General features: G+C 38.2%; 1 protein-coding gene across 5 annotated transcripts in view; it reads right to left on the bottom strand.

Moving 5' to 3' along the window:
* Positions 1 to 24,470, bottom strand: part of RPS6KC1 (ribosomal protein S6 kinase C1) — a 118,170-nt gene that overhangs the window by 28,737 nt on the left and 64,963 nt on the right. For 3 of the 5 annotated variants that reach the window (XM_063303424.1, XM_063303433.1, XM_063303461.1), the window contains 5 exons: positions 24,185 to 24,277; positions 14,650 to 14,697; positions 12,932 to 13,064; positions 1,916 to 3,457; positions 1,556 to 1,645 (listed from right to left, as the gene is read on the bottom strand). In XM_063303424.1, the coding sequence (XP_063159494.1) occupies positions 1,556 to 1,645; positions 1,916 to 3,457; positions 12,932 to 13,064; positions 14,650 to 14,697; positions 24,185 to 24,277 (1,906 nt within the window). The remainder of the gene's footprint in view (positions 1 to 1,555; positions 1,646 to 1,915; positions 3,458 to 12,931; positions 13,065 to 14,649; positions 14,698 to 24,184; positions 24,278 to 24,470) is intronic. The other 2 variants (XM_063303443.1, XM_063303453.1) reach the window with 1 other exon arrangement.

Here is a 24,470-nt window from a genome sequence, read left to right as displayed (position 1 = left end):
AAAATTCTATAAAAATAAAACCAACTGAATTTGATTTAGACATTGAATTAATAGAACTTAACAGAACTTTCTGATGTTCTATTAATTAATTCAATGTCTAAATCAAATTCAGTTGATTTTATTTTTATAGAATTTTTTGAATTCTGCTCTAAACTGACTTGATGCACATCTTCTGAATTTAGAACTTAAGTCAGTTATGCCTCCCAAAGGACCAAAGGCCTACATCCTGACCTACATCACCCAATCAGTGATGAGTTCTCAACAAGAGAAAGTAGTTCTTCAGACTATCTGGATTCAAGCCACTTAGGATTTCAAAATTACTTCATCTTGGGCTTGAAACTAAACAAGGAGCCAATATGGAAAATGACTTCAGCGAAATTAATTAGCAAGCATATGTCAACAGAGGATTCAGGGGGCAGACTCAAGATGGCCTCTAAAAATTTGTTCTTCCTTGAAGTAAAAGATTCCACAATCCAATTGAGGTTCCTCCTGCCTTCTATAATCTAAAACAGTAGAATGCAAGACACAGATTGACAATCTTAATGAAAATTAGCTTTGATACCATAGAAACTTTCTCCATAATATCACCTTAAATAAAAATGCTTTAAAAAACAGCACTAGTCCTTTGAAGCCCAACTGACTTATAGTTATGTTCTCATTATCCTGGATGTGGTCCAGGCTAAATTGTTGCACCTAATTTCATCTGAAATCCTTGTAAGTAAAATCAGTGTATAACTAATTCATTCTGTTGAGTCAAAGCAAGTGGCAGCATCTAGGTGGCCTTAACTGATCTCAAAAATGATGAGAGGACTGGACCTAGATAGTACTTAGACTAGGAGACCACAAAGGAATCATAAGGCCGTAGATTAGGCTAGGAAGTTTTTTTAAAGATGATCTTTTGTCTTGTTGCCAAGACACAAGAACATGTCCATGTAGTCTCCATGAATCACACTCAATCTGAGGGATACTTTATTTACTTTTACACGCTATCAGTTTGGTGAGACACTTTTACTTAATATAATCTTAATTCCTCTTACTAATATTAGAATGTTAAAACTGATGAAAATATGTTATTTATGCACTGCTTACTGGGACTCCCTTTTTACTTGTTCATATTCAGTATTTACAGTATATCCATAGTAGATTTAGAGCCACAGTTAAATAAAAACTGGACACTCTTCTGTGGAAGATACCATAATAGGTACATACAAAGGAAAACCTGTACAAACCATGATACGTTTAACCCCTCTTCATTTCAACAATAAAAAGTTTCCAGAACTCTGTACACTTAAACACACAGATTTCAAAAATCTTTATGCATTCCTGTTACATCTAACTTTGATAGCGAATTCTCCTTCTAAACAATGAACAGTTATTAGTATTTCATATTCCAAAAGAGCATTTGAAAAATAAAAAAAAATTAAAAGTGTTAGCAGATACTGAACAGCTTGTATTCCCAAGAAACACAGAGGGTGGAATGGGATGAAAGCTCCATGAGAAAATGAAAGCTGCTAATCTGTTTTCCAAGTGAAACATTTGAGGTGATTGCTCTAACCTGGGGCACAGTACATTCTCTCTATGGCATCGTTGTCACAGGAATCTTCAACCTCACTCCACCTGCTAAAATACGTTAGCTGAATGTGTCCTAAAAACAAAACGACAGGAGAAATCAAAACATTTTCCCTTCCATTTTATGCAGAAGTGAACTGTAATTACTCCTTTTGTAGCTAAAAACAGTATCATTAAGAATAATAGCATCATTAAGTACTAGAAGCTATTACTGGGGGTGAATTTGCTGCACTGATAATGAAGCTCTAGACAGGAAATGAAGATACTAATTACAAGATAAAACGCCTTCTCAGTTAATTGGAAGCAACAGCGAATAAAAAGAAATGCATTTGCAAAAGTTCCTGACCTCGATCATTCAATAAGATGTTGTTTGGGTTCAAATCACGGCACACAATTCCTTCTCTATGCAAGGCATCAAGGGCTACAACCATTTCAGCTGCCCATCTTTGAACACAGCCCTCAGGGAGGTAAAATCTGGAGGTTAGTGCTAATCTCTCATCCAAGTCCTGAAAAAAATGATGTATTTCATTCTCTCCTCTACTTCTCACACCCAACTCTTTGCTTTCTGCTTTGTGGGACAAAGAAGAGGCTGTTCCATCTTTATTGTTTTCTTCAGCACGATCGGAAAACAGCAACACAGCTTCATTGTCCACATCTAAGCTGTCTTCTGTAACATCTACTTGTGTACTGGAAACCAAGACATTTTCCTTTATGCTGAACACATCTAACGATGATGATGTTGCTTCTTGAAGTCCTTGAAAGGCTGTCCTGTTCCCAAAACCAACTGGGTCACTAGCAGCTGTATGGAATGTCCTGACTGTTTCCTGATTGTCTTTGCATAGTCCTTTTGATTCTTTTTCCCTCAAATGCTCTACCTTTTGCTCAAGCACTCTGCTTTGTTCTGCACTGCTATTCAATTGCAAGACATCAGGAGTTTCCAAAAGTTTGCTTTCCAAGATGTCTCCATTCGGTTCCATCAGCTTTGTTGGCTCATCCACTGAAGCTTCTTTCATTTGCTCCATAATGCCTGGCAAGTTGACCAAAAGGTCAGGTCTTCCTTCATCAATACTACCAACCTCATCAAAGGCTACATCCTTAAATGATATCACAGGCACAGAGTCATTAGAACCCCTGCTGATAGTATCCTGAGATGCAAGGCCTAATTTATTTTCTATGGCTTCAAGGCTCTTATCCTGATCTGATGTGGGAAAAAATGGTTTAAAAGATTCTGATTTTAAGCTATAAAGTTTATCTCCAAAATCAAGCCCCAGAAGTTCACTGGTGCTATCTTTACTATCAATTCTGAAAAATTCCATGGGGCTCTTCTTGGATTTATTTAACGATTCTGATATCATAGTAGGATTAGCAGTTTCTGGATCCGCATCATCAGCAAAATCTTTTATTTCCTTACATGTGAATGCAGATTCCAAATTCCCAGTGGCAGCTCCATCTTGTGCTTTGAAGCCTCTTTGCTCTTTGGTAATGAGAACATTATCATCTGGTTTCAGGACAGATTCCTCATTTAATGAACCAGGGTCAACTTTTTCTTGACTATATTCATTGCATAATGTTAGATAACTTGTGGTGCATTCTTCCTCTGAACTACACCCAGAGTCAATCCATTTGGGAGAACTTTCCTGACCATCTTCTTGGTTACTACTACCATCTTGAGAACTTGGAGTGAGACTGGTCTGCAATGGTAAAACCTTTAACACATTGTCCCCATTACTTCTTCTGGAGCCAAGGCTACTGCTGGTATCTTGAGGACTAGGACTTGCCTGGTGCAAATGTATCTTGGTACAGCTGGACTTTCTGGATTTAGGGGCCTCAAAGCTTTCTTCAGGGCTCCTGCTCAAGAATTTACTAATGTAAGACCAAAGTTTGCCTCCTGTATGAAAAAAAGAAAGTAACCAACATTAGTTGTATTTCATGTAGTGCCTAACTGTGGCAGAAGGTATAATTATATGTGAGAAGTATTAACACTGGTGGAAGATGCTATCCCACTCTGATCCTCTAACTGTATGTAATGATGTACGAGTAGTACAACAGCATTAATCTGATGTTTCTGCATCTTTATACTACCCAACATCTGCAAAAGCAGGGTGATATTTAAACATTCTAAAATGGTTTACAATGAAAGCAATGCAAGAACCTCAAGTTTAGTAATAAAACACAGGAAAACACAAAATATACATTTCACATCAACCAGCTCAAAAAATGTTCAGAACACCCAAATTTGTTTGTCTGACTGACTGATTTCTAAGGTTGCCTAATCATCAAGATTTTGATATAACACCCAACATAACATACTAAGGTCTGGCTCCAAGTAACTGCTCCCATTGAAGTTAAGGGACAGTATCCGTCAGCAGGAGGAGGAGGGGTTGTTTCCCTTCCACTTGAATCACCTTACGTACTCCCAGAATCTTTTGCGGGAAATGGGGTGGGGTGGGGTTCCAGATCAGAAAGAGAGAAAAAAAAGCAGGATATAGTTTTGCTCATGCTGTATACAACACTGGATCTTCTCTAATGTCAATGCCACTTGCATCTCCTTCTTCTGAATTATTTATTTATTATTTTTTAGATTTTTTTTTAATCCCGCCTTTATTATTTTTATAAATAACTCAAGGCGGTAAACATACCTAATACTCCTTCCTATTTTCCCCACAACAGCAACCCTGTGAGGTGGATTGGGTTGAGAGAGAGTGACTGGCCCAAGGTCAGTCAGCCGGCTTTCCTGCCTAAGGTGGGACTAGAACTCTCAGTCTCCTGGTTTCTAGCCTGTTGCCTTAACCACTAGACCAAACTGGCTCCTACAATACAGTGAGTAAAGAAGGGTCTCTTCTGATTACAACATCTCAAAATATGAGCAGGCTGTTGCAGGGAGAGATACTGTACTCTTTCAGATACTTAGATTATAAACTTGCAGAGGTTTAATGCAAAATCCTTAAATTAGGTTTAAAAGTGAGAGGCAGAACATACATTCTTTTACAGTCAGAGTAATAAAGTTTTACTTTTCTGTATTAGTTATAATTTTGGCTGTCACATTTCCCATTATCTGAAAATTTCTAATATCAAAGCACATGCAATGATAATACAGCATGCAAACCACCTTCATTTTATTTTATTTCAAATATGCATGGGGATTAGGATCATCACATATAATACAAATTGAGATGATGATGATGATGATGATGATGATGATGATGATGATGATGATGATGATGGATCCTGCTGCTTTTTTTCTCTCTACCCTCATCTCCCCACTTATAAAAAGAAAAATAAATCTTCCATTGGGGTACCAGTCCCCTCATCTCCATATCACATAGACATATACTGTACACTCCATGGACAGGAAGGTCATCCAGAGCCAATAAAGATCACGAAAGATAGTTTGTCAGCCACATTCTTGCAAATACTTTGTCAATATCCTGAAGCCACAGGTCAGCTGAATTTAGACCTACTAAGTAAACTATGAGCTTGAAGTGGAACTCAGAATGGAAGACAATGGGAGCCTTATTTATTGCTAATGGACTGCAATTAAAAATGTGGCATTCGTTCATTCATTCATTCATTCATTCATTCATTCATTCATTCATTCATATTGGCTACCCAACTCCAGTGGACTGCAGGTGGCATACAAAACTAGAAAAAACAAACAGCTAGAAACATTAAATTAGACATGAACTCCATGTTCACCTGAACTTCTTTCAGCTCACAGATGCAGTTACACATATTTATTAAGCAGATTTTAAACAGCTAAAACGTAAGAGTTGTATTGGATAAGACCTAAGATCCACAAAGTCTAGCACTGTGTTGTTATAAAGACCAACCAGATGTCACTGGAAAGCCCACATACAGAATGAGCACAAAAATTTATCTATCTATCTATCTATCTATCTATCTATCTATCTATCTATCTATCTATCTATCTATCTATCTATCTATCTAATTTGTCCCTGCCCATCTCCTCCCGTCGGGGGACTCTGGGCGGTTTACAAATACTTATGGTGATGGTTGTCTTTAAAAACCAGGTCTTCTGGAATTCTTATGGTATAATAATAGGAGAAACAGCCTTGGAGTAGCCTTAATTTCCATGTAGTTCAATATTATCTATTCCAGCTGGTATTGGCTCTCTAGCTTTTTAAAACAGATCTTTCTAATCACCTGTTTTCACTGGAAATGCTAGGGATTTTCATTGGAAATGCTACGACTTAAAGCTAGGGCCTTCAGAATGTAAAACATGTGTTTACAGCTGAGCTATGGGACTTATACCAGTTGAAAACAAAGTTTTACCTACAATTACATCTGTTTGCATCCAGCTGTTGTTTATTCTGGCCTTTTCTCTCCATGTTTCCTTTTTTAAATAGCAATCTTTTTTACATGCCACCCAACCTAAAATTAGGTTTTAAGTTCCTGGAGCTACTGTAAGAGATCTGTGTTTAATTCCCTAAAGTGATAGCGCTTGGTAAATTATTATTGCCATCCTAAATGTACTTCTAGTGAGAGCCACTTTGATGCAGTGGTTAAGGCACCAGGCTAGAAACCACAAGACTGTGAATTCTACTCCCATCTTAGGCATGAAGCCAGCTGGGTGACCTTGGGCCAGTCACTGTCTCAGCCCTAGGAAGGAGGCAGTGGTAAACCACTTCTGAAAATGCTGCCAAGAAAACTGCAGGGACTAGCCCAGGCAGTTTATTTATTTATTTATCTAATTTATCCCCGCCCATCTCCTCCCGTCGGAGGCCTCTGGGCGGTTTACAACAAATGATTAAAACCATCAGAATAATAAAATACTATAAAAATACTATAAATAGAAATAAAAATAAAAGATAAAAATCCAAGCGATGAAACTTCTAAAACAGTCCAACAGTTGCTAGGAATCAACATGGACTCAAAGGCACCAAAAAGAAAAAGTATTTCTAAGATGCTTTCTGAAACCTGTTATTATTTTATCAGCACCCTCCAAACTTTGGAGGGTGCTGATACAACTATTTGCAAAAGTTAACACTGTAAATAAAAGAAACCTTTATTTTCTACTATAGTGCATACCTTGGTGCAAACCATGATTAATCATTCAAATAATCACAGAAATTCAAATATTCCTTCATGAATATATGCATAGAATGGCAATAAAATGCAAATATGCAAAGAAATGCTTTTTAATAGTTGTGCATGTTGAAATGGGGAATCTACAATGTTATCTTTTTTTTTTTTTTCCAAAATGTCCAATTTAGGTCACAGAGGAGCAATATTTCCATCTGGGTATATCATTAGGTCTTTATAAATGACACACTAATAATCTTTTTCATCTTATACTGCGGTAGCTAAGATTGAGTAAATGCATTAGCCAATGTATTTGATTATTGGCCATCCATTATCATGTAAAATTACCCATAATGGGAGAGGGGGAAATCAACTGATTCAAAGAAGTTTCCATAAGTCTGCAGCCTTGCCTTTCAATTATTTGTATTCTTTTACAATAAAATTTCTAATGAGTACCAGTTTGAGGCTTGCTTCTCTCCATGTGGTTCTCAGCTTCCTTTATTTAATTTTAGCAACACAACCCTTCTGTGAAGATTACTAATTTGATCTCTATTTACAAATGAAAAACTGAGGCTGACACTTCCTGGCACTTTCATCATCCAGACTCTAGATCTTAATCTACTGTTATTTTGTGACATACATGAGGTCCCCAGGCATGCAAAGTATGGGATATTCCATGGCTATAGGATGCCTCATCAAATAGAATCAAATTGAAAGAGACTAGAGAGGTCACCTAGTCCAACCTCCAACCAATATAGGATCCATTAGAATATGTCTAACAAATAACCACCCAGATTCTATTTGAAGATGTCTAGTGAAGGAGATCATTGGGCAGCCTGTTTCAGTGGCTAACAACTTATACAGTCAGTAAGTTCCTCTTCATGTCTAGCTTGAACCTTCTTCCTTACAGTTTTAACCTGCTGGTTCTGGTCTTGCTATCTGAGGCAATAGAGAATAAATCTAAACCCTCTTCTGTGTGACAATTTTTCAGATATTTGAAGACTGCTATCATATCTCCCCTTAGTTGTCCTTTCTGTAGGCCAAATATACCCAGATCGTTTAACTGTTCCTTACAGGGCTTGGTTTCCAAACCCTTCACCATCTTGATAGCTATCCTCTGAACTTGCTCTAACTTGTCACTGTCCCTTTTGAACTTCAAATGGGGACTGACCAGGGCAGAGTAGAATGGACAATTACTTCCAGTTATCTGGACTCTATGTTCCTGTTACTGCACCCCAAGATAGCATTTGCCTTTTTAGTCACTGCATCATACTGCTGGCTCATGTTTAACTTCTGATCAACAAGAACTCCCTTTCACATATACTACTGCCAAGCCATCCTATACTTGTACCTTACATTTTCCCTATCCAGATACAGAACTTTACAATACCCCCAGTTAAATTCCATCCTATACATTTCATCCTACTGGTCAAGCCTGTCCAGATCTTTTTGGAATCTTTTCTCTTTAATCTAAAGCAAAAGTCAGCGAACGATGGCTAACAGGCCAAATCTGGCCTGACGCCTGTTTTTATACAACCTGTGAGCTAAGAAGGATGGGTGGGTGGGCAACAGATTGCCAGGCTTGAGCTGCAGTCAAACTCCCAGGATGAGGGGCAGGGCCAAGGGGTAGGGGTGTGGCATTCTGGGTGGCAGCAGCAGCAGCTTATCAGCAGTTTCCTGGTTGGTGAGCCAGCACCATCCCATGGTGCCACGCTCCTTCACCTGTAGGCCAACCAGCTGCACCAGCAGAGATGGGGCAGGATCTGGCCCTTTACAAAAAGTTTGCCAACACCTGATCTAAAATATTAGCCACTTCTCTCAATGTTATGTCATTGTCAAACTTTCTAAGCATCCCCTCAATATTCTCATCCAAACTATTGTTAAGAACATGGAACAACCCAGGGCCCAGGTCAGTGTTATATGTCCAAAGTCACTACATAAAGAGTGATTTGACCTGGCAGACAGAGGATGTGATATAAAGCTTGGCACACCAAAAAAAAAAAGTTGGCCAAATTCTGATAGTGGCAAGCTCTGCACAACCATTGCTTAGACTGAGAGGGCTCAACAGTTCTGGGGCTGGGAAAGTGGGCAAACGTTTTTGGGCTATAGATTATAGATTACAAAAATGGGGTAATGACAAAGCTGGGGAACAAGCAACTTTTTAATTATTTTGGGGAGATTTGAGGGTAGTTCTGTTGGTGGCAGCTTTCTGATACTGTGTAAAGCCTATTGGAGGTTTAACATACTTATTCTATTATTTATGTTACGGTGACCTTGCTGCCAAATTTTAGTGACATAATCTGAGGTGTCTTCTGGGAATCACAGAGAAGTTGTGCTACCTTTCCTGACTCAGAATTTGAGGGATTTAAATACTAATCAATTGTAGTGTTGACAAAATTAAAATAGGGAATACGTCTGTTTTCTGCTCTTGAGGCAACATATGATCCTTAAGACTTGGGGGGGGGGAGTTATTAAGTACTGTCTGCTATAGAATTAGTGTTCATTAACAGGAAATACCATTTTGAAGTTTCTTGTGTGCTTTCAAGATTTATATGAACTCCAACTCATTTATGCTGAAAAAGATTTGACACTTCCCAAAAGCCACTTAAGTTTAAGTTTGATCTCCATCAAAATCCTTCCCTCAATGTCCCTCAAGACACTTTTTGAAGCATCTGTTTTTACCTTTTCTGGCACTGATACCACTAAGTAGTAGTGAGGCTTCAACATGTCTTGCCAAGTGCTTTGTGACAAAACTAACAGATACTTTATGAATGTTCCCACCTTTAACAAGCCATTCACTAAATTGTAATGTGGGGGAGGCTTGTACTGGACTCAGCAATGATGTTTGAAAAAAGAGGAAAACTTTTCATTACTGATCCTTATTTTCAATGGAAGTGTTACCTTTTAGATTCTGGAAATCCAGCTTAATATTTTGACTGAATGGATGCATTCTGCAGTTGTGGAAAGATGGACGGATGGATGAAAATAGAAGGAATTAATCTACAATTGTTTGGCATGTAACTGGAGCATCTCCACCTCCTACCCATATACAACTTTTTCCAGATGGTAATTCTGTTAATAAGTATGGAGGTAAAGCCTATCACGGTAAGTTGGTGTCTTAAATATTTAAATATTGGCTTTAGTTGCGGTGACATAAGTAACATAAGGCATCATTTCACTGACATGCTAGTGCCAAAGAAATAGGCAAGTTCCAATATTTCCTCACTAGTAACTTTGGTCACCACAAAGCTATGGTTTCTATAATGTTGACACAAGGGTAACATGCTAAGGAATGTTCAAAGAGAAATGAGCGAAGAACTTCTTTCTCCCCTAGTATGCCCAATTACACAGAAAAATTTGGGGAACTGGCAAATTCTCTCTATAATCTTGGATTACAATCTAAGATGAAACCTTAATCTCCAATCTTGGCTATAGGAAGCAAGGCCAATGACCAAGGCCTGGGAAAACTGAAGGCCAAAACATTTGTAGGTCACCAGATTATCTACCCCTCTTCCTAATAGATTAAAGGGAACCTCCAAATGTTGGTGTAGGAACTATTTACCAACTTGATCTGTAGTACAACCTGAAGAAAAAGAGAAAAGAAGAAAGGAACTACAATACAAGGAGCCACACTATTTTATAAGACGTGCAAAGGGCCATATGCATCTGGATTTTTACTCCAAATCTTGCCCTATACCCATTTGCTTCATAGAGTGGTTTTTAAAAAAAAAAAAAGCTACATGAACAAAGCTAGTTTTTGCCATCTAACCAGTCAGCAATTTCATTTTTTAAAATTTATTTAAATTACATACCAGTAATTCCCTACCCAAAAACACTGAAAGTAGGCATAACTCTGCAGCGTTTCTTTGAACTTGTATCCAATGTCACCGGCTATTTTCTTAAAACAATGGATCAGAACAACTGCGTAATTGTAGAATTCAACAAAAGTTTTTGCATTAAAAAAAGAGTTTAAAGTATTTCAAAAGGGTATTAAGTATGTATGTTTGATTAGAGGAGGATTCATTTCTCCTTCATTAAAGCATTCTTTTGACTCCAAAGTTCAGTCTAATGCAGAAGCAGAGAACTTTGGGGCTCCAGATTTGCTAGATCTCACCAGACCACAGCCACCATGACCAATGAGGAGGAGGAAACTGGCATGTAACAACACTGATGGGTTGTTAGGTACCAGTTCTAACTCACTCTATGTCACACTTCACATCTGTGCTCAGCGATAAATCACAGGTCTCCAGATACTTAATGCTTACTCATGCTTGCAGCTAAACTGAGAAGACACCCATATATGACTTGGCTGAATTAGAATCCTTTGTGCAGACAGGAATGAAGCCTCAAACACAACAGCTGGTTGCCCTTTGTACTGCAAAGAAGTCAGAGACTTATATAGACCAGCTTTAAACTCTAGGCCTTTTCCTACCACCCTTCCAAATGAACATATTTACTGGATTACTTGGTGGTTTTGAGCAGTTGGACTCTGTTTCCACAATGGACCTCTGAGGCTGAGAATCACTGGTTTCCACCTCATTAGCCTCAGCCCTTACACCCTCTCCATTTTGAGAAAAGCAAAAGTGATCTGCAGTGTGCTACCTGAAACAGTTTGTGTGGTTCATTTTTATTTTATCTATTTTTAAATTAAGACCAGCTTGGTCAGCTTTTAGTTACTAAACAGAACCATCTCCCAAGAAAAGAGAAGAAAACCTAGATGCAAGATTCATATTCTGAGGTAAAGTGCCTCTGACTACCAAATGGTGGAGCCAGAGGAAGGCCACTGCCTTCACTGACTCATAATGGGATTTCAGAGGCATTTAGTGCAAAGGTTTAACAGAGCATTAATGCTTCTTCACCTGGCAGCACAGCAATGAATACTTCAAGCAACCCTGCAAAAACAGGGCTTTCTCTCTCCATTTTACTTCTCACCTTCTCCACACCACAGCCACACAAAGGGTTTCCCTGCACTCTGTTCTCACAATGGAGCCCATCCCAATTGGGCCACTGTGATTTTTAAACAAATGCATTTTTTAAAATAAAAGGCAGCAGGAAGCAACCGCCTCTCAAAGATTTCTGAGGTGACTGGAGGTCAAATTCTAGCATCTGCCACCAGCTCACCACCGTATTTACATCAGGTAGCTACAGAGTGGGTCAACTACATCATGTAAACATAGTATAGTTCCCAAAATTGGAAACAGCACAGCCAATCACCACAGAAGCTGTTACTAGCCAAAACTGGGCTCAATTCCAGTCATGCTGATTTTTTATCATGTGACTGAACACAGGCAAAGGGGTTGCTTACTTGCCTGTAGGTAAATCATGTTTATATGAGCCAGGACAAGGAATTTGTCTCAACTTCCTCACTGAGCCAAAACAGACAAGTTATTCTCATAAGATAACTTGTTTTGTTAAAGAAGCAAGCTAGTAGAAAGAAACTCCACTGGTGACAACGAATGTTTCTCTCCCCAGTTCATATTGTTTATTTCAGTGCAAGCAAAGCCCTTTTGGAGAGTTTCTCCCCTTTTCTTGAGAAAGCATTTTGCTTAACTAAAACCTGATCTAGCTAGTCTGAAGGTCCACAATCAAAGCCCCGCCCCTTTGCACATGCTTGCAATGTAGATGCATGACCCATGGGCACAACTAAAGTAAACAGCACCTAAGTGGGCCACTCCTGCCCCTCACGTTCAGACTGGATCTATGGATTTGGGGTATGCATTCACAGTCACCAGTGGAGTTTCTCTCTGAACCCTACAGAGGCCACGCAAACATCCTTCCCCATCTGGATCAAGGCCATTGCAGCAATGACCAAGACTCTCAGCCAGATAAAGGCTCCTTTTTAAAGAGAATTTCTCTACAGTTATCACTTGTGCTAGGAGTGCCATATGGGATGGTTATTTGAAGCAGAAAGGATTTGCAAACAGAATAAACAGACCAGACTACCAATGCATGAGACAAATATCTACCACACTGTTTTACTGAAAAAGCACCTTAAGGAAGAGTTTGGTCTGTGTGACCTGAAAGTTTTACTTAAAGAGGTCCAAAGGGGAAGGCAGCTGCTTTGCTGAATAGTGCAACTACAAGAACTTTAATGGGATGTAAACTGTAAAAAGCAACAATGGAGCATAACAAAGGGCATACAGTATATGCCTCAACATTCTTTGCACCTGTGCTTGACAATTCCCAAAATTCCAATTCAAAAGATAACTTCTAACATCTGGATGTCACCAACAGAAGAAGCAAAGGCTTTCTTTCTCCCCCCACCATCTCCCCCGCCTCCCCCACCCTTCCCGCAATGCATCTGATTCCACAGACCGACCTTCTGCATGGTGCAGCACAAGGAAGACCGATTCCTCTGAGATGATGTACTTGTGCAGAGCCACCATGTTGGGCACACTGCGGGGGATGATGGTCTTTCTCTTCCTGCTGCATTCGCTACTTTTCCTTAGACCCTGACAGAGAACAGAAAGGTCAGTTGTACCCGCAGTTGCCTTTGGAGCATGCTGTGCTCTGTGCTTATCAACCAAACTAATCTATCCAAGTTACTCCAGGCTTCAGAGAAACCACTCATCTGCTGTTCTGTGCCCCTCAGTCCCCTGAGGCCCTGCTGATGGCATCTGGCGCACATCCAGAGAACAGAAGATGGCACAAAGCTGCCATTAAAATCAATTACATGGGTCAATGTTTTCATTAGAATCTCTCACAAACCAAGTCATCAGAATGACACTCAGTTATTTCTCTATGACCTTTTTTCCCCCAGATATCTCTTGTGGGGAGGGGCAGGGAGGACAGGGGCTGTGCTTTAAGTATCAGAGCAAACTGTTAAATCCATTCACATTCCAAAGACAAATCTTGCCCCACCTTCAATTTTATGGACTGGAGCATGCATACATTTCCATTGGATTGAAGGAAAGATAGAGTGATGATATGGTTTGTTTTCCGAAGGTGTTACAGATTTCTAAAGATGGCACACACAAACAGTGAAACAACTTATGAAAGAAGCACTGCTGAAAAATAAAGTGTGGTTGAATTACTGAAGATCACAATCAGTTTTCACAAGACCTTAGGCTACTGCTGAAAAAAATCAGCCCTGATTCTCTTCCTCCTCTTGGCAATGTCTAATAAAACAAAAATATGCATTACTACTATGCAAATGTTCTGACTAACCCTGTGCTTTGTTTAGTGACCTAACCGTGCACATACAGCTTTATTAGATGATATTAGGAAATGGAGAAAGAGATGCAGGATTGTCATTCTCTCATCTCGCACACTGTTTGTGCTGGCCTTATCATCATGCTGTTTCCAAACTTGCAAATTAAAACAAAGGTTTCAAGTGGAAAAATATTATATGAATAGGAATAGAAAATTCTAAAGCAGTGGGGGCCCCAACATATTGGCAAAAGGCATCAGAGAGGGAGAAAGCTGTGTGATGTATCCTTTACATGGGAGTGGTCTTCCAGATATCGTAGAACCACAACTCACAGCAGTCTCAGCCAACATAGCCAATGGTGAGGAATGCTAGGAGTTGTCATTTAGCAAAATTTGAATCACACAATAAGATGGGATAAGTATAGGGAAACAAAGGAAAACAACAGCTGTGCACAAAACTCCATAAATGAGTAATGGCCCCTGAATTACCCTCTCCCACTCACTGTAAACATGAATAGCCTAACACACTACGCACTACAAGTGCTGGGAGAGAGTGAAGAATTACTTTACTGTCAATATTTACTACTTCCAGTATTGAACTGACCTAGATATTTCAGTGGAAAAAATGTAAACTGTGCTATGGTACGCTGACTGTAACAACTCCCTTTCCTTTGATGGTCAAAGCAAAAATAAGTGTTGCCAATAGCAGAAGCCATTTATCAGTTCTGTAGTTCTGTATACTGCCATTGAAGATTAACGATCAAAACACAAACTCCACAAACTTGACTGATGACATTCTGCATTCTGGATTTTGTGGGCTGAACTGTAAGCAGTGGAAGACAGGACCCCACTGGCACAGTGAATGATTTAGGAAAAATAAAGACTTACCTTCAATATATATGTCTGTTGTGTCCTAGTATCCATTACAAGCAAAACCTAAATGTAAGAAGTAATTGAAATTAATTCAATTTGTAGGAATTCTCAGTTATCAATATTAGTATTTCTTCTCTACTGATCAGAAATGTAAGTCTCTAAAACGGACCTGACAAGAGGAATATATGCAACAATTCATTGTCTTTTTTCTAAAGATATGATAGCTGCAGTGCTTAATCAATGAATCAATTAAACTGATTATTTAAAAGTTAATAGTAATGTTGTTAATTAAAAATCTATCCCTAATTAGCGGAAACATATTTTAAGCAGTTATTTTTAATGAAATACTTCTAAGAACTAAAAATGGCAAGCAGAAAAGGCATGCCCCCCGCCCTTGTTATCTCATACAACAGCATATGTTGCATTATTTTAAAAAAAGGGATGATGTAAAAACAAGAGGGTTTCTTTACCTTCAAAATTATGTTCACCTGCAAATTTATACAATTCCAAGAATAGTTCATTGACAAATCTCATAAGCTTAATTAACTGTTTGTTTAATTGCAGGAACTAGACCCTGTTCTCCACACTCCTAGTGCAGAACTTTAACCACTATACTATGCCGACTCTTTGAGCAAGACAGCTAATAAATTGATTGAACAAATAAATGATGGCTATATATTATCTACTGCAGATAATGAGTGGGAGATACATGAGTGGGAGATAGCACCCTTCAATCTCGCTGTGGATTTTTCACAGCTGTGAGAGCAAAGTGACAAAAATATAATGGAGGATTCAGGACCACTGTAGTCCCACATTTCCCCTCACACAGCAATTGTATCATGCCTGGAACTGGGCTGTAAAAACAGCAACTCATTCCCCAAACCAGCCAAGCCAACATAAGCACATCCCAATTCTAATATTCTGATTTAATTTAACACACTGAATTAATAAGTGATTGAGTGCAAAGGCTCTGCTCCCCCCCCCCACCCATATTTAATTGGATCGATGAGAGGGGTTACTTCCAAGGGATTAAATATAACCGAAACCAGAGCTAGCTACTCTATTACAGAATTCCCTGCCAATGCCTGGCAGCACAAAATTCATCTCTAGGGTTAATATATCTGCTCTGCAAAAATCCATTCAACCACTAGATGGCAGCAAAGAAAAAAAGTACAGTTGATGGGAGTTTTGCAGCCTAGATCTTGTATCCCTAGTTTCTTTCAAAACACTGATTAGCTACAGTGACCAAGCTGCTCCTATTGCTGCCTGTGTATGACCAATAGGGAAGAGCCTACTAGTCTTATAACACCTTACCAGGCTTCTCCAGGGAGAATTGCTGCTTCCTGGAGAATCCCCTAACAGTGATTTCTGATCTAGTTACTACAGTATTACTGTGTGTTGCCAGAACCATTGGTAAGGATATTTGACTAGGCCAGAGGCTGAAGGGATGAAGCCTATTGTGAAATAGGACCACGGAGTAACAAAATCTCACCTAGGGTTGTATTTATTGAGTATCCGTAATATAAACTCATCTCAGGAAAAATCACAATTAGCTCGGAACATATGGGTTTCTTAAATTCATTACTTCATGTGTTCGCACTTAGTAGGATGGGAAAAGCTTATCTGATCTTCAAACCAAGACATGTACACACACACACAGAAATATTTTAGAAATAATGCTGCCTATATAACTATGAACTCAATCATGCCCAAGAAAAAAAGCATGTTTTCACATGTGTTCATTTTATGTCACTAAGCTGGTAAGTTTTCCATAAAGATTGTAAATCAGGGCAATTTAAAAATGGACTAGGAACTGATGGGATAAATCATAAGAAGACAATTGAGTTGTGGTCTCCCTGTTTAGCCACAAGACATGTGGGGTAGAAGACATGCCAAATTGAAATAGATAAAAATGGTTAAAAAGATGCATCAATTTTCCTAGGGACTTTGTCTTTTCACCCAAGTTTGTTTGCAGCTAGCTAACATTCACATTGAGGCAGTAAATACAAGAACATATGTGATTTTTTTTTAATGTGCCCTTTGACTGTCAATTTTTCCCAAACAGGTGTTGGTTAAATGATTATAAATTGGCCCCTGGATACACCTCTTCAACTGAGCCGTACAGGACTGGAGATAATATAATTAGAGTAAAAACATCAGGCTGGTGAATGCTTTCCATCTGTTTGGCAATAATATTTAGTTAACAATAGTCTTTAAAAAGAAGCACCTTCAACTTCCCTTCTTAAAGTTATTTATAGAGCCATTCTTAACACCCCAGCACTCTTGCTAACAAGAGCTTTAGCCACTTGGAAATTATTAGCCATACGGCTAATAGCATGAAGAAACGTCTGTACACAGCATCTGCAGCTCTCCAAATTTACACGAAGCAACCTCATTTTAGAGTCATTTCTTAATGAATGGGCTTACGACTCTGCATTAATATTATCATTGCATACACAAAAGATCATAAGGAGCCAAGCATTTAAACAAAAAAAAAAAACCAACACTAGGCTAATCGGTAGTGAAGCCGTCAGCATAAAGGACAGAATAATCACTTCTTTAACCCTCAAGAGGGCTGGATCATTTATAGGGTAGAACACACAATTTAATAACACTGCTCATGGCTTTCCTCACCTTTCTAAAGACAAAAATCTAATTTGAACTAATTTGATATGACCGTCTTCCCAATCAAAAGCACCCAACACAGACTTTCATTTCAGGATAAAACAACTGCTGTAACCAAGCCGTCATGAAATAATTACCTTTGATAAGCATATCATTATTGGGATGGATACAATTAAAAGAATGCTCCTTTTAATTCCACTTATTTGTTTATCTACATTTACCTACTATGCAGCTAAGCTTTAATTGATATGTTGTCTAAGCAGGAGTCACTCACAAATAGATCATAAACTGTATCAGGGTGATTTTTACAGCATCTTCAGAATCACTATGAATAACCTTGAGTGTAGCTCACATATCCTATTCTTGTCAAATGTAGAGTTACCACTTACGATAGGATTTGCCAGTCCATGGTTTGATATAATTGCTCTGCAGCAGTTGATGCCATAGTGTTATGAAAAATAGGATGCCAATAGGATGCCCTTGCCAGAGAAAGCCAATGACAATAATCAAAGGTACACCAGTGAACTGAGTAGATTGCTTACCCTTTCCTTATTTCATTTTTTTAATTAATGAATGAATACAGTTTCCCAAAGAAGTGTGGAAACATATTTCTACATGTATTAATAAGTATATTCACATATCATGCTACAGTGGAGAACTTGTAGCCCCCCAGATTTGCACTCTGAATTCCCATCTATCCAACTAGCAGAACCAATATAAAAATAACTGTAGACCTACAACATCTGGATGACAAAGATTCTTTACCTGTTGTAGTGCTAAAGATATCACAGTAAGAAGGACAGAGGAAGTTTCCTTACACCAGGGCAAACTATTTGTCCATTTATTCTAGTAATGCCTGCTCCTACTATCAGCGACTCTCCACGATCTTGGGCAAACATCTTGCACTTCATAAAATAACTGATTCTTCTAAATGAAGATGCTACAGCCTATCTAAGATTTTTTTTAACACAAAGCAGATGCCATATGATTCAGCTATGGTCCTTTTCCTCAATTAGCACTCACTGCAACTCATCTCTCTGAAGAAACTTCCATACCCATTACTAATCTTATCCTTATCTGAAGCAGACAACAATTTACTGGAAGGGCTAGAAAGGAAAAAGCCAACGCAATACCATGCCTCTTTGTGTATTGTTTTATTGATACTGTTAAACTACTGGGAATCATGCAACAAGCAAATCAGCAAGAGCTAACTTTTGCTCAACCTGCCTAAAGTCAGCTAATGTTTTCCTGGGTTAACCAAGGGGATAGGACTGGGCTAGAACCTCAGATTACCAACTTCCTAAATAAATATAGGACCTGGCAGCACTCCTCAGAAGCTAGACTTGGCCCAAGTGGCTCCAGTTTCCTCTAGCTTATTTGAAATAACATTACAGCCAAAATAGCACCTTTCCACCATTTTTTAAAATAATGACTGCAAACCCCTTAGAAATGCATTAAAAACAAATACACAGATCATGTTTTTTTCTAATAATGAGAAAAATCGCATCAGGGCCTTCAAAGGAGTCTTTGTGCTTTGACAGTACTTTCAGTCTCTTAATACTCCAGAGCAGTATTAAAGGTCCAAAAATGTATGTAAATAAGGACAAATTGCTAAAAATGGAACAGCAACAGCATATATGATAGCACTAATTTTGGAGGAAGGGAAGGCTCCAAAAGATTAAGAAATCTTATTTTTGTTCTGAATCTCAGAAGTTAAACCTGCTATGATTCTAATACTATTGAGCAAAGATACATGCTGATAAAAAGCAAAAAATGTGCAGTTACATAGTAGTTTACACCACGGTTATTCCCAATGAATTTAATGGGCTTGTCGTCAGTTAAGTATTACACAGATTATAACCCTGTTTCCCTACAAAAGGCTTATGTGAGGAGAGGTGGAGTCAAAATTACTTTTATCCCACTTCACAAAATAACACATAAAATTCTCAGTTTTGATTGGGATCCAGCAGTTCAGTCTGCTACAAAGAAAAAAAAATGGTTTATAAATAAATTTACTGAAAAAAGAAACAAAAAGAAAAAATAGGGAAGCAAAATGCTCTTTAGCCTAAAGAAAATAGTTGATTTTAGATGCCTTTAAACACATAGACATTAGCAACTGTTTCAGTATGCTAATTTTTTAATTAAAAGATACTTCTGCAGCAAGAGCTCTTTCATATGCACTGCTGACTCTTCATCAAAAGCAAAGTTTCCAACTTAACACCCGCATAGCTGGTGGCAGCCTGAAGGGTTACCATCTGCTGCCACCCCAAGTCATGGTGGCCACCTTCAGAACATATGCATCAAAGTGCCAAGATTAGAGGCCGAAGGAATACTGCAGAAGTTGGCAGAAGGAGAGCCCTAGGCCCAGAGGCAGGCAACAGGCAAGCCACCAGAAGCAAAGAATATGGCGAGCCATTAGTCACCTTACTCAACTCCTTGCCAAGGTCACAAGGACATAACTGGATGAATTAAGAATTAGGAATAAAAGCTTCCATCTCCACAGGTTGTTAAAGTAAATTAAGCTGGCCTACCAATTTGGGCAACTGCTTTACCACCCCACCCCACTATCCTGTATTGTTACCCTGTGTAGTTTCCTTGTTTTTTTCCAGAAGATAACTTTTTCTCATTCCTCTTTCAAAATGTGGGAAGGTTCTTTTTAGTTTCAAACAATCAGTTTTGTATCTGATCCAGGAAGAACAGGCTTCTGGCTAGAAAAGAAAAGTTGCTGCTTAAGCAAGGGACTGATGGGGTGAAAAAATGCCACAATATCAGCAGTCTCTCTTTCTTTCCCCAGGATGGTTAGGAATCTTGAAAAGTTGTGGACTTCCAGGGAAGAAATGGCAAACTGAAGACAGCTCTACTAAAAGCAGAGCCGGTGACTGCAGCAGAATGAAGAGCCAGTGAATAGAACGGCTGTTTGTAATTTCTCTCCGGACAAGGAGAGGACTTAAGATTGCCCACAAGTGCTCCATACAGCGTTCTCCAGTAGGTTTAGAGCTCTGGCAGATGAGAGAATAGCCATCTTGCTCAAACCGCAGTCAGTGCTTTCAAAAGAACACTGGGTTCTCATACTTCCTTTTCTATTAACTTTTGGAAATTGCTCGTTAACTGCTTTTCAGCTATTAGAAACTTTTGGATCTACAAGCTTTACAGCACTCGCTGAGTTTCCTTCAATCCTTAGTGAAAGAAGTTTTAAATACAAGTTTAAGGACTTAAAAAAAATTAATAAACAGGAAAAGGATGATTAGAACTTTGATTTTGGAAAGTTACAAATGGACTAAGGGTCCAGATGAATTTGAAATATGATTTCGGAATTAATTATAAGAATCCTTCCCATGGGAAAATGCTTTTGTTTTGAATTCTCTTTATAAATAATGATAGGATGAGACTTCGAAGGTTGGATACTAGAAGGAATTACAGATTACAAAGAAAAAATGAAAAGAAATCAAGTTCTTGGACATTATTTGAAGGGACTAAAGATCAAGACTGTTAAAAGTAAAAGGAAGGAATATAAAGTTGATTTATTTGATCGAGGTTAAAGTAGATATGATGTTATCTCAGGTAACCCTTACTGGACTTTTGCTGATCAGGACTGAAAAGAGAAGGCTTTAAGGATTTGTTTATAGGTAAGAGATGGGATATGGGAAAAAGAGATCATCTGTTGTATTTTAAGAGAAAGTGATAAGTTACTAAAATTGTTTATACGTGTGATGCAGGGGGAAGTCATTTATATATATATATATATATATATATATATATATTCCCTTTTACTATATTCTTATTTTTTCTTTCTTTTCTATTTTTCTTTGTTTTTTTTCTTTTCTGCACTTCCTATTTTTATTCTTCTATTTTTTTTTAGTTTGTATTAATTTTTATCTTTGTAATTGTAATTTTTAATAAAATTACTATTTTAAAAAAGGAATCTTGAAAAGTTGTAATCATCACATTATCATTCCCTGCATTCCCTAGGAAAAGCTATGGCATATGTAGTTTGCAGTGATGTGCTAAAAACAATTTGTTTTTAAAGGAAAAGTTGATATTCATCAAGCATGGCCAAGTTTCTGCCTACCTGTTGCTGAGTCCTAGAACCTTACTGAGGTTAAAAAATGAGCACAGTTCCATGGTCAGGTTTCAAAGGATGTCTTAATTGTTTTAAACTGTTTAAGCTATTTTAATTGTTAAACAGTCTGGATTTGGAGTTCTAAACCACCTAGAACAAAGACAATCTAGACATTGCTACCAAATTGTAATATGAATTTAGCAGAAGGGGGAAATTGTTATACTTGTAACAAGTGATCATACTGAACATATTTCATACATTCAATATATATTTAAATGAAAGCTCATTTTTCTCCTGCTCCCACCAATTCTTGTGCTGCCACTTCTGGACTACAGCCCCTGAATGCTACTCAGTGGTCAGGTACAGCCCAAGGCCCCCAAAAAAGGTTGTGTGCCACTGGCCTAGAGACAAATGATTGATTAATATGATAATTAATCACAAGGATAACAGTGCAGAAATGTAATATAAAACAATAGTAGAAGTATGTATTCATTTATTCTGAGGGACATCTTATTCCCCCAGACACTTGGCTAGAAATAAATTGTTGCCACACAAATCATTCTCTTCATGGACATTATGGCCACTGTCATAAATCTAAAGCCAGTTTTAACATAAAAGGCAGACTTACTCTCAGGTGCGCATACATACCCAAATTAGAAATCCCCTTCCCTTTTGCTACAAATAGATTATAATATAGTAAGTTCACTAGACTTTAAACTGGTTCACCTTCAGAAACCAATTGGTCATTCCTGATTTGATTAGCCCATTTGCTGCAAGAATTACCTTGAGACCACCAAAATCCCATTGGCTGGTTGCATCTTCACTCTTTCAATGTGTTAGCAAGAAAAAACAAAAATAAGAGAATAGAATTCTAGCAAGTCTGCCTGTATTTGCTGATCTTTTTTTCTCCCTTATTTATAAGGCTGGCCTAGAAGGCAGTGACTGTTACCTTCCATTCACCACCTCCCAGCAGCTCTCAGTCTCACTATCTGAAGTAGTTAAGCTCCATCCTGCAACTACAGAAATATTTCTAGATTGGTTGCAACAATGGATGAACCCTACAAAAGGCCTCAGTCCAGGATTTTCAGTTATCTGCTCTATCCCTCTTGGTGAAGGATCAGAAAATTAAATATTATCTTATAGGTTTATGCATATATAACCCTATACTGGCTGGTTAAATTGCTTCTATAGTTGAATTCTTTAAGAAATATGGAATGGAAGACCCACAAGGCTAGATCAGACTCTTGTAAGTAGATTATGTAGATGAAAGAAAAGGACACCGGCCTGCTCATCTGAGTTAGAGCCACTGAAGGAAACTAAACTAAATGGACTGAAATCTAAATATTCTCTTTTTAAAATTCATAATGCAGATGACATGACTTGACCAAAATATCTTTCTATTATGATACATGGTGCAAGCTTAATGCACCAGACATCACAACAGAAAAATAAGTATTACAAGTTATCCTTGATGTCACATTAACTGAATGACAGCAATTGGTTATCCCTAAGTTTATTTTTAAAAACATATAACCCCACATTTTTCAAAAGAACTGAAGATGCATCCCAAACCACCATTTCAGATTTGTCCCTTATGTCAGTGACAAAAGTATTACATTCCTGTTAATAAACTAGGCTGCCCATTCCTTCATTTTTTCAATGTTTGCACAGACCATCAGTGGCTCCAACCTAAAAATATATTGTAGAGATGTTGGTTTCATTCCATTCACTCCAATTTATTTGGCTCCCTTCTTCTCACTTGATGTGGTGGATTTCGGCAGTGTCGCTGGTTCTCAGGAAGGAGGGGGCACATTCCAAGGAGGTGGAGGAGAGAAGCAGAGGCACAGTCCGGGAGGCATTGGTGGTAAAACAAAGAGGTTCAGGATAGCCCCGCCCTAGAGTCTCCCAGGTTCTTTCCCCTTAGGTTAGGTAAGGTAGCCTTAGTCTGGCAAGATTCTGCCTATATGGTGTGAGCAAATAAAGAACTGGAATGTTTGAATGGACTGACTCTTCATTGTTCTTGGGCTGAGCCTGACACTTCAAGCAAATGTGTACCATTGTCATCTTTCACAAGAATTTAGTCTCACATACCATCAGGCATTGTACAATATTTTTAAGAAGATTAAGAATGTGTAGTATCCAACTGAATTATATTTTTCTACAACAATCTTGAAAGAGGATTTTCAACACTCAGCTCAAAGGCTTGGCTAGGCTATACCAGCTATTTCCCACCAGTACCTTTCTTTATAACCCTATTAATCCAGTTTCATTTGATATCAAAATATCTAACATTGTTAAACATCAATAACCATGTTGGTAGCAGCTTTATTTTGGAGTCTTTCAGCCAAATCTCATTCATTATTTGTATCACCTGGAGAACTGAAGAAAGAAGAACTAATAGGAAAAAAATAAGTTATTGGCTCTACAAAAATTTAGTAAACAATACTGTAGAAACTGTTCATTGATATTTGAATTCAGTTTTTGAGTTAGGACTGCCACCTTTTCAATGGGATGAGCTGCTGAATTTCCCAATTTGCCTTCTTTCAAAGTTGTTGTCCCCTGGCACCTTCTTGGCAACTTTCTGAAAGTGCACATAGCAATCCTTTTTAAAACCAAGGCCCTTCTCACAGAACGGCACCAAACATATGCCTTATTCTTTTACTCAAATATATTTTGCATGACCTTACATGAATTGCTTAGATAAAAGCCTTTCTTTTCCTTCTACTTTTGTTATTTTAAAGTGCAGATGCATCTGAGTCATTTTCCTCCTTTGTTTCATATCCTTAAGATCCGCAGCTTCAAAGACAGAATGTCAGCATGCAGTCGATTTATGACTGAACTCTTGAAGAGACACTGAAGAATTACCTTGTCAATCACCCCAAGGACTCGAAAGGCCTTCAGTTCCTCGGCAGGGCTCCTTAGGTTCCAAGAGGGCCTTGAACTTAGTGATCCTGGAGGCTAATGGAAGATATCAAAGATTACAACATCAATCAGGGTGGTACTTGAAGGAAGGTTGCCTGCTGAAGCAAATGCTAGGCTGAAGGAAACTAAATTTATCATAAATCAGAGAGAAGGCAGATGAAAGAAGTTTGCTGTTTGTCCTTAATGCAAAGGAAAAGAAATAAGTTGATAGTAAATAATTTGCAGGAGA

This window comes from Candoia aspera, chromosome 1, assembly GCF_035149785.1.
Source record: "Candoia aspera isolate rCanAsp1 chromosome 1, rCanAsp1.hap2, whole genome shotgun sequence".
Lineage (NCBI taxonomy): Eukaryota > Metazoa > Chordata > Lepidosauria > Squamata > Boidae > Candoia > Candoia aspera.
Note: the sequence above shows the minus strand (reverse complement) of the source record. Positions and strands in the feature narration are given on the sequence as shown.